The sequence below is a fragment of the Condylostylus longicornis genome, unplaced genomic scaffold (genome assembly GCF_029603195.1).
Source record: "Condylostylus longicornis isolate FDR11 unplaced genomic scaffold, ASM2960319v2 ptg000083l, whole genome shotgun sequence".
Classification (NCBI taxonomy): Eukaryota; Metazoa; Arthropoda; class Insecta; order Diptera; family Dolichopodidae; genus Condylostylus; species Condylostylus longicornis.
In genome coordinates this window covers 924,391-935,414 of record NW_026578051.1, presented here as the reverse complement: position 1 = coordinate 935,414, position 11,024 = coordinate 924,391, and the positions used below count along the sequence as shown (strand labels likewise).

At 20.0% G+C, this 11,024-nt stretch overlaps 1 protein-coding gene across 1 annotated transcript; it reads right to left on the bottom strand.

Moving 5' to 3' along the window:
- Positions 1 to 758: 758 nt before the first annotated feature.
- Positions 759 to 4,583, bottom strand: LOC129613403 (zinc finger protein 836). The gene is made up of 5 exons (XM_055527448.1): positions 4,170 to 4,583; positions 2,646 to 3,366; positions 1,799 to 2,578; positions 1,529 to 1,715; positions 759 to 1,463 (listed from the first exon to the last, which is right to left on the bottom strand). The coding sequence occupies exons 1-5, from the start codon at positions 4,380 to 4,382 to the stop codon at positions 782 to 784; spliced, it is 2,583 nt and encodes an 860-aa protein (XP_055383423.1). The 5' UTR covers positions 4,383 to 4,583; the 3' UTR covers positions 759 to 781.
- Positions 4,584 to 11,024: the final 6,441 nt, after the last annotated feature.

Sequence of the window (11,024 nt, the reverse complement as noted above, 5' to 3'; positions counted from 1 at the left end):
CCAGAAGAAATAAAATTCGCTATATTATTTATACAAATTAAAAATAAACAGAAAATTCGAAATAACTTTAATTTTTTTGCTTTTTTATCTTTTTTTTACAAATATATCTAATTAATTTAGGTTATTTTTTATTTTATTATTAAGAAAAATATCGGGGATTACTTTTCAATTGACTAATTTTTCATAACAAAATTAAAAAAATTATTTAAAAAAAAAAAAAAAAACAATATTTTAATATTTTTTTTTAATTATAAAATTATTTAAATATTCTTATGTAAAAATATATTGTAAGGAACTCAGAATATCATTATTTAGATTTATATTTATAGTTTATACTAAAATTACATCTTATCTTAATAATTTCTTCGGTAATTAAATAGTTATATAATTTTTGTATAATTCATTTAATAAAATGATTTTACATAATATTATTATATATTTGTATTTATTTTATATTTTGTTTATTGTATTTATAATTTTCTCACTCCCTGTATTTTTCTTTTTATAAAATATTTATGTACATGAAAAAATTTGAGTTTATTGTGTAAACACTAAAGAAGAAAATAGAAAATAGTTATTTTTAGATTATGTCATACATTGGTGTACATATTTTGGAATAGAATATAAAATTTTCAAACAAAAAAAAAAAAAATAATAAAAAAAAAAGAAAATTAACAATTTTTTTTTTTAATATGTAAAGACTTACAAAGAGTTAAAAAAATGTTTACTTTTTAAAATTTTATACTAGACATAAAAAAAAAAGAATAAAAAAAAGAAATTATTATCCATCTAAATATCTGAACCACCAGGTTTTTAAAAATGGCAATCTAACTTCATTACAACTACGATGTGGAAAATATTTTGTTTGCCTTGGTTCTTTACCATAAGAAGGAATCATTTTTCTATGTTTTTGACAATTATAACAATTCTTTTTTATACAATTACATTCGTATTTATAATTTTTACTTTCAAATTTCTTTAATTTAAGTATTCTACTTTGACTATATTGTTTTTGTATTGAATCGCTTTCATTTTTAACAGAATTATTATTTTCCAAATTACAATTGCTTTGTAATAGTTGTCCTTCCCTTAACAATGTTGAATCATATATCATATTATTACTACTATTTTCATTACTATTACTGTTACTATTACTATCATTATTATTAGAATTTTGTTGTGATTTTTGTAATATACGATAAGAGTTTCTAATTTTGAAAGTTATTTTAGGTCTAGCTTTTAATATTAAATGTTCTCTGGTGGCAAAGTGTCGCATTAAAGTGGTTTCATCTAAAAATTGCATATTACATATTATACATGGATATACTTCATTATTTAGTTCCATAAAATGATGTTCATTTAAATGTGAATGTAATAATTCTTCATAAAAAAATTCTGCACGGCATTTATAACATAAGTAACAACCAGGATCTTGATTTTCAATATGTAATTTATAATAATGTCTAAAAATTTTAAAATATAATAAAATATAAAAATCAATAATATTTGTTTTAATAATGAAACTTACTTTCTTAAAAAAGACTTTTTGCATTTTTTACAGTAGTACAATGGTCGAACACCATGAGTTTCAGCATCGTGGGCCATAACATTTTGTAATTTAACATTTTGGTATTCGCAACCATTGTTTTGGCATTTTATAAAGAAAAAAACTCTATCATCATGGTAGCTTTCATTTGAGATATCATCATATGGATCTAAATGTGAAACAAATAAAAAAAATTTTATTAAATTCAATTAAAATTTAACCAAAATTTAATAAAATAAATTTTATTTTTACCATAAGTGATAATCGGTGTTTGAACTTTATTTGGGACAATTTCACTTCGTTTCCTTTTAGAATTTCTGGTTTTACTTGTTGAGAAATTATCTTTTTCTTTATTATATATATGATGTTTGTTATATAAATTTAAAAAATGTCCAGTATCATTATAAGTTGTATTATTTACATCATTTTCGTTTTGCATTTCTGTTACTTGTTCCGTCCATCTTTTCGTATTACGCATTCTACTAGAGAATAGTGAATCGATGTCAGTCGTATCTGACAAATCGTTATCATCATCTTCTTCCATTTCTTCTTCATTGTTATTAAAATTGTTTTCAGTTTTAGAACCATCAACAGTCTTTTTGATTTTACTTTTTATAGATCTAGTGTAATACCTCGTAACATTACTAGAAATACTTGGATTTGCAATTTTAGATTGTTTTGCTTGGGTCGTACCAGAACAAATTGCCTCATGAAAATCAGCTTCCCATTTTAAAATAAATATTTTTGAACAATATTGGCAAGTAAGGGTTTTTAAATGAACTTTTTTATGCTTATTTAACAAACGTTTGGTCGGGAAATTTTCATCGCATTCTGGACAATCAAAAACAGTAACAGGCTTTGTAGTTGCTTTTGAGCTTATTGATTTAAGTGATGTAGTTCTTTGATTATCGCGTTCATGTTTACGTTGATGTTTTATTAAAAATGTTACTCTTTTATAAACCCGTTCACAATATTTACATTTCATTGTTACGGCTTCTTTATAAAGTGACATTCGTGATGCAATTTCTCCACCTAAGCAAATTAAATATAAAGTTAAAAATTTTTAAAACTTTTCAATAAATTTTTGGGTGTTACGGACCTGATTCTGTCATCGCAGCAGGTTCATTTTCTTCGTACATAACATTTAATAATGTGTCAATTGGATTTGTTGGAGTTGATCCCTTTCCAAAAAGTTGCTTAGTTTTTGGAGATTTTTTACTATTTGGTGTGGATATTGAATCGTTTGCAGTATGAATTGAATTTTCTTGAAAAAAGCCATTTTCTGTTAAACTATTATTCGTTTGACTTAAATCAGTTGTTTCATTTGTCAATATTGAAGACCGTCTTGGCATATTGCTTCCTAATTCTGAATTAACTAATGAAGTGTTTCGTCGTCTTTCTTTATTGTATAGTACAGGACTGTGTAATGAATTAACATTAGATATTTTCAATGAACTAACACTAGACGTTCGTTTTCTTGAGGTTTGCGAAACTTCTTTCTCTGAGTTTTGTGAACAATCATCTTTACCATAATTACTATTATTATCAGTACTATGACTTATTATACTGCCTTCTTTTTGATTTCCATTAAATGATGACGCATTACTTCTGGTTCTAGACTGATGCGTTGCTCTTGCTGATGTTGAAGGTTTTAATGTTATTAAGCGCCTCACCATTTCTTTATTTCCGCAACGATAATAATGATTAATTCGAGTTTTATTAATGTTTGCAGTCCAAATTCTTTTATAATCCTGTATGCAATGAATTTTGAATACGCACTGATAGCAAATATAATCAAGGTAATCATTGATGGGTAAAATCTAAAAGTAAAAAGTAAACGTTTATATTAAAAATTATTAGTCAAGTTTATATTTTTGATAAAATTAAAAATTTACTTTTATTTTATTTACTTTTCTCCAGTAATTTTACTACAAAGGCATAATGAAGATTTCAAAACGATTCACTTCAGAAAAGTCTATATTTACAATATTATTTCGACTGCATTCAAAATACTTTCTACGTTCTATTATTTATACACACATATATTAATATGAAATAGCTTCTTTCTAAATGTTTTGAGCACATGTATTACAATTAACAATCAGAATATTTTAATTTTTACAAACGAATATCTACAAAGCATTTAAAACTTATTTAATTCAGTAGCAGAAAAAAATATTTGTTCTTTAAGTATACTAAATTCTGTACTATAGTTTGTTTTTCAAAGATGTTTAAAAAAAGAAGAATCAAAAAAAATATATTTTGATTTTACCTTTGAAATATAGCAAAAATGTTGTACGTAATAAATTAGCCAAAGGCAGAAGATTACAAAATGAAATATGATAATTTCTAATATCAGAAACTTTAGATTTAAATGTAGATGCCAACAAGTTGCAGAAAGAGAATTATACTATAATTATAAGTTCAGAGAAAATAAAAAGAAAATAGTTTTTTTCTTACCTTTAAAATAAAAATTTATACGTAACAAATAAACCGAAACCAAAAGACCTAAGAGGGAGACTCATTCCAGTCTACCAATTTAATTTTTTCCTATAAATGGCGAACTATGCTAATGTCCGATTTGATGTAGTTTTCTTTTATTTTTTTTATTTGAAAGACTTACTTCTATATCCAGTTGTGATAATGTTCCTAACAATTCTGGTTTATCATTTAAAATTGCAAAATTTTCTTCAGTTCTCTTCGAACAAAATGTACAAACAACACTTTGTTTTACACTCCCAGTATTATCCGCTTCAAAATTTTTAATAACTAAAGTTGGTGTTGATGATTTTTTTCTAGATGACTTTTTTGTGGATGAATTATCATTCAACTCCATGATTTTTAAGAACACTCTTGTACACAAGCATTTTATTTGATTTTATTTCTACTTTAGAGTTCATTCAAAAATTGTTAAAATAAACTTTATGATAATAAGTAAAATTGTTATTTTTATCAAAACAAAAAAACACCTATTTAACTATTTTATTAGATTTTTTTTATTAAATTTTTCTTGAAAAATAAAAATTAGTCCCCTAAATACTTTTTTTTTTTTACTTTTCTCTCGTTTTTGACAGCTACTAATGTCAAAAAAAAATTCTCTAATTTCGCTTCTAACTACATGTAAATAATATGGAAGTATAAAAGTGAAGCGACAATGCTACATTAAGTGTCCAAATGACATTTTAATTTTAACCTATAAACACTATTGTATTATTGTCAGAATAATAAATGAAAACAGACTACAGAGTGATTTTTGAGCTTACTAAACTTAAATAAAAATTATTTTTAATTTCGTTTTATTTTTTGTTTTACTTCTTTCATCATTATTTTTATCATTCACATTTTTGGTGTTATCATTAAAAAATTAACCGTCAAAAAAAGTTACCATTGTGTATTGTAATATGTTATACATAAGTAGAAAGGAATTCCGGTGTTATCGTGGAAAAAAAAATGAGGGCTACAGCTGTTTGTCTTCTACTTTTCTTACGAAAGATGATATTTACTTTTCACTAATTTTTCCTTTAATTATTTTTTTGATTACAATGATGACAGCGGCAATATTTTAGTGTAAAAAGTTTAAAGAAAAAAAAAAAGAAATTCACAAAAACTTGACATTAAAAAAATATTTTTGACTGCTGCAATCTTAGAATTACCATTTTTTTTGTCAGTTTGAATTTCTGACATCATAAATCCACTCACAAATGTATAAACTTATAAAACATAATATGTACATGATAAAAAATTCACAAAAACAAGCATAAGCTGTTTTACGAGTATCAAAAACGGGTAATGTCATTTTAGTTTGCTGCTGCAACTTTATGTAGAATTCGAAATTAAATTTGAAATAAAATACAATTTAGTTTATTAAAACATAAATTTTGTAATTTATTTTTAATTAACTTTGTCATTTTATTTCACTGTTTAATATTATTCGGAATTTATAAAAGAAAAGAAATTGAATTTCAATGTTTTTTTTTTATTAAGGATTTTATTTTTATTTTTCTTTATTTTTTTTATTGACTATATTTTATTAAATTTTTTATTTAGTTTTTGTTTGTGTTTTGCTTTAAATTTAATTTTTAACATTTAAAATATTTATTCTAACATAATTGCTAAATTTTTTTTTTGTATTTTGTGTGTTTCTAAAATATTTCTACATTGTACGTAATTATATTTTAAATTTTTTTCAATTAACTAAAATAAAATTAATTCATTTGCTTGTTTTTTTTTTATAGATTAAGGCATTTATTGCATTGCCCCAGCACGATTTATTTTTTTATTCTTATTTTGTGATATTTAATTATATTTTTTCATTGTAAATTTTATATTATATAGCTTATTGAAAATAAACAAAAACGGAAAAATGTTATACCTTTTGTATTTAATTTAAAATATTATTTCGAAATCATTGAATTTTATGGTTTGTGTATATGGTGAAATATCTAAATTATATTTTAGGTACATTTTAATTAAGTATTTGTTACACTGCTTATACATAATTATGGTGACTTATGCATTTTCTAATGAAGAAAATTTGATTTATTTGGCTGATTTGATACTAGAACAAAGAAGTTGTGATAGTTAAAGTAATTTAAAATAGTTTAATAAATTTTAAAATTTAATAGCTCCAAGATAGAATATAAAAGACGATAGCGAAATATATTAAATTAAATTTTAAATATAATTATAATCTTTGAATATTATAACAGATCACATATAAGTTCTAAATTGTAAAACAAATAAATATTAGTTTCGATTATTTATTATGGCATCTGACGAGTTTACTAATAAATTTGACAAGAAAGTGAAATTATAGGAGATTTGATATTTGTCACTACATAATTATTATTCGTACATGTATAAAACTTGTACTAATTCAATGATATTAAGCAGTAAATCTGTTTCAACAATAAGCACATTACATAATTAAAATTTAATTAAAAATTATTTATTTGTAATTATACAAAATTTTGAATTATTTTAAATTGTCAATTTGCTGACATATTTATGTCAAATAATATTGATATTTTTTTTCCATATATTTTTAATTTCAAATATTTTATTATAATTCATTTTGATTTGCATTGTTTTCGCATTGTTTATTAACGATTCAGATAAACTAAAAACTTAAAAAAAAAACTAAATTATTTTATTTTTTTAAACTATTCATATATTTAAAAAAAAAAATATTAAAATGAAAATTTATAAAATTTTCTTAATTAAAAATAATAGGAGATGTTTTAAACTAACAAATTACTTAATTAAAAATAAAAAAAAAATATTACATAATATTTTCATGTGGACAATAATAGTAATCTTAATTATAACATCTATAAAAAAAATATAATTTAAAAATTAACTTAATTTTAAATTTAATTAAATTAATTATTGGATACAAAATTATTATTATTATTATATTTTTTTATTTGAGTTTTTTCTTTTTTTTTTCTGGTGTAATTAATTATTTGAGCCAATTGTTGTATGTAAAACAAAAAACAAACTAAAAGGCACTCGTATTATGTATAACTTGTGATTTTTTTTTATTATTGTTGTAAAATTATGTTAAAATTTATTGAAATGACGTTTATCTAACGTCAAAAATTGACATTTTTGTCAAAAAAGTAACTACATTTTTTTCAAACCGTGGATTTTTAGAAATAAATTATATGTAAAGGTTTTGATTTTGACTCGTTAAAAAATAATTTTTTTGTTTCTTGTGCTCTTGTTTTTTTTTTTTTCTAAATGTGGTACACCGACAATAATAATTATTGTTTTATTTATCTGTTTCAATACTCATTTAATTAGATTGTTATACTTGTCATAATTTTCTTAATCAGTCTTAATTAAATGAAAAAGATTTCGTTTTTTGCATAAAATTTGTGCATAAACTAATTTTATTTTCTGACTGTTAAAACAAAAATATATTTATTTAAAATAAGTATAAAAATTTGAACTACAAAATTTCAGTATATAAATCTATCATCGACAATCAATGCGCACAGAAAATTGTAAATCTAACGTCAATTCGAGTTTCTCTTAAATTGAAATAGTGGTATTGAACAAAATAAATCAATTTAACGTTGCATATGAATTTAGATTGAAAAACAATCTGTCAATTTTAAAATAAATAATTTAATTCACGTTATGAATTAGAAAGTAAAAGCTAATTTGAAATGTTAAACTAATTTCTTAAATTGAATTAATTCCAAATGAATTTAAATTAAATTTTTATTTATTTTTGGGTTTTTTCATTTAATTTAAACAATTTTTATTAAAAAAATATTATGACAAATATAATATTTTAATTATAATATGATTTTATATAAATACAAATATATTTTTTTATGGTCAGTCTTTTAAGAATGTAATTTTTCTTGTATATATTATATATAAAATATAAATTTAAAATAATAATAATTATTAAAAATAAAATAATTAAAAGTACAAAAAAAAAAAACTAAAATTATTATAATTTTGTAATTAACTATATATTTAATTATTATAATTAATATGAATATTAAACTAATCATAATATATAATTATTATTAGATAATAAATGCAATTTTTTTTTTTAATTTTTAAAAATCATAACAAAATTTCTACATAACAATTTATCAATATTAATTAAAAATAATATAAAAAAAAAAATAAGGAAAAAATTAAAATTAATTTTATTTAAAATTATTATTATTATTAATGATATTTCACTTAAATTTTTAAAATTAAACTATTTTGATTTAAAAATAAAAAATTAAAAATAAAAATTAATTTTTTAATATGGCGAAAACACTAAATTTTAATTTGATTTTTAAGTTTTTTGTATTTTTTCAATTTTTTTTTTTTTATTTATTTTAAATTTTTGTTAACATTTTTCATATAAATGGCAAAAGAACAAAAAAAAAAATATCAATAATATGCAATTATAAAATTAATTTTTTATACTTTTTATATTTGTTTTTGTTTTTAAATACAAATTTTTATATATAATTATTTAAAATTTTAAAAGTTATTTTAATGTTAGGCACTCGGTGATATACATACAATTAATGTTATCTCTATATATTATAAGTTTGAATAAATAACAACATTTGACTTAATTAATTTTTCAGATTTTTGCTACAAATATTTCAAATATTTTAATTATTCTCATTTGGTTTTATTAAAAAAAAAATATTTTTATATAATTTTATTTATTAATTAAATTTTTTCTTTTTAGAAAATTTACTAATTTTTATTTTTTAATAATTTTAATAATTTTAAAAGTAGTAAAAGTAAATCAAAAATAAAATTGAAGTACACTGTATTTCGAATGTACACTGTATTTTGAATCACTGCTTTAAAATAATTGAAAATGAAGTACACTGTAGTTTGTGTAAAAATAATTGATTTATATGATAATTAAGGGTATTTTTGAAAATGCAGTTTCAAACAAGCAAATGTATTTGCATTTCTAATTTAGAATTAAATCGCAGAAAAAAAAACCACTGCAAAATTTTCAATATTGCTACATGTAGTAAAGAAAAGTTTTTGTAGTTGTATATGCTGTACAAAACTTCTGTAATAATAAATTCTTCTAAAGTTTTCGGAAATTTATTTTTGTTTTATTTGCTGTAGCAAAATTAAAATTACGTATTTGCGATAAATTTTTTTTTTTAAGATCTTAGCTTGCAGTTGTAGTTTAAAAAAGTACTGTCAGAATATTGCTGCATTTTCAAAAGTTTTCAAATTTTCTTATCAATTATAACCTAATTTATGTGCTTGATATTTGTTTTTTTTTTTTAATTTAATTAATTATTTATAGGTTAACAATATTTTTATATTATACATATAAAATAATATATTTTAGTTTCTTTTTAAAAATTTTTGAGCACATAAACATACATACAATATTGATTTTATATTATTTTCATTTATTTATTTGCATAAATTTACAAATATTAAGAGAGAAAAATTGAGAATTTTGTAAAATGAAAATTTTACAAAATTTTATCTTTAATTAAATTATGTATATAGTCAATTATTATATTTCGAATTTAAAAAATTTTTATTTTCGAATATTGTAATTTCTAAATAAATATTTTTATTCTACTTTTCTGATATGAAATATGAATGTAGAATATTCATTTTTCTATAATTAATTGAGTTTAACTACAAATTTGTATAGGATAAAAGAGTACTAGAATTGTGAAATACCTGGAAATAATACAAGCAATAAGAGGCCTAATACAACAATCTACTGTGAATTTAATTGTCAGGCGAATTTAAAATAATAAAATAATAAGGATTTCTCCATAATTTAAGTTTTCTCTAATTCTCTCTCCAACATTTGAAATCGACATAATTTGAATGACATTATCTGTTCTTAAAAATCATGAGTGACTTGTAATTAATTAATATTTAATTTTCTGCCATAAGTATTAGCAGATTTCTTGAAGAAGAATTTATATAAAAAAAAAATTATTTTTTAATATAGTTGGAAATGTTGTTATTAAAAAAAATATTTAAACAAAAAAAAAAAATTTTCGTGTGCAATAAAATATTTTCAATTTTATATAAAAATTTGTTTTGTGTTTTGTTTTTCTTTTAAATTTTTGATAATTAATTATCTTATATAAAATAATATAATTATAGAATTACAGTGTGATTTAATGTACATATATAAATTTTATTTTATTACCTAGCATATTAATTATGAATTTATATATATGTATATGTAGTTGAATGAATGGAAATTTTTTTAGAAAAATATTTTTTGTTTTTTATAATAAATTATTTATATAATTAAAATAAATATGTAAATGATTAATAAAACAGTGGAAAATAATATATATATATGTAAAGTAAAATTTTGTTGAAAGGAAACTTATGTATTTTGTATATGTGTATATGCACTTTTTGTTACATACATTTAATGTGATTTAAAATTTTTGCTTTTTGAATTTTTTATCTTATTGTTAAAATTTTTAGTTTTACATAACTATATCATAATTGAACAAATTAATTATATTATTTTTTTTTTATAATTATATATGCTTATAATAATAATAGTTTGTGAGCAAATTGTTATACAGACTTATAGAATTCAATAAATTTTTTGTTTCTTTTTTTTTTCTTATTTAATTTTGTGTTTTAAAAATTAATTTTCAATCAGGCGTTAAGATTGAAATTTATAATTTACTTTTTGTAAATAATTGATATTAAAGCTTTTCAGTGTTTATTCTAATAATTGAATTTTTATTTGTTTGTATAATAAATAATAATTTTATGATAATTGTTATTATTAATATAGAATATTTTATTAATTAAAAAATTGATAATATTATATTAGAATATGATTTTAAAGAGCTACCAAGAATGTGTCTTGTTTTTTCTCAATTTAATTTAATTTTCTATTTTTTTTTTCTTATTTTTTAGTTATACTTAATTTATATTTTAAATATAAATTATTTAGTTCAAGATTGTGTGATTTATTTATTAA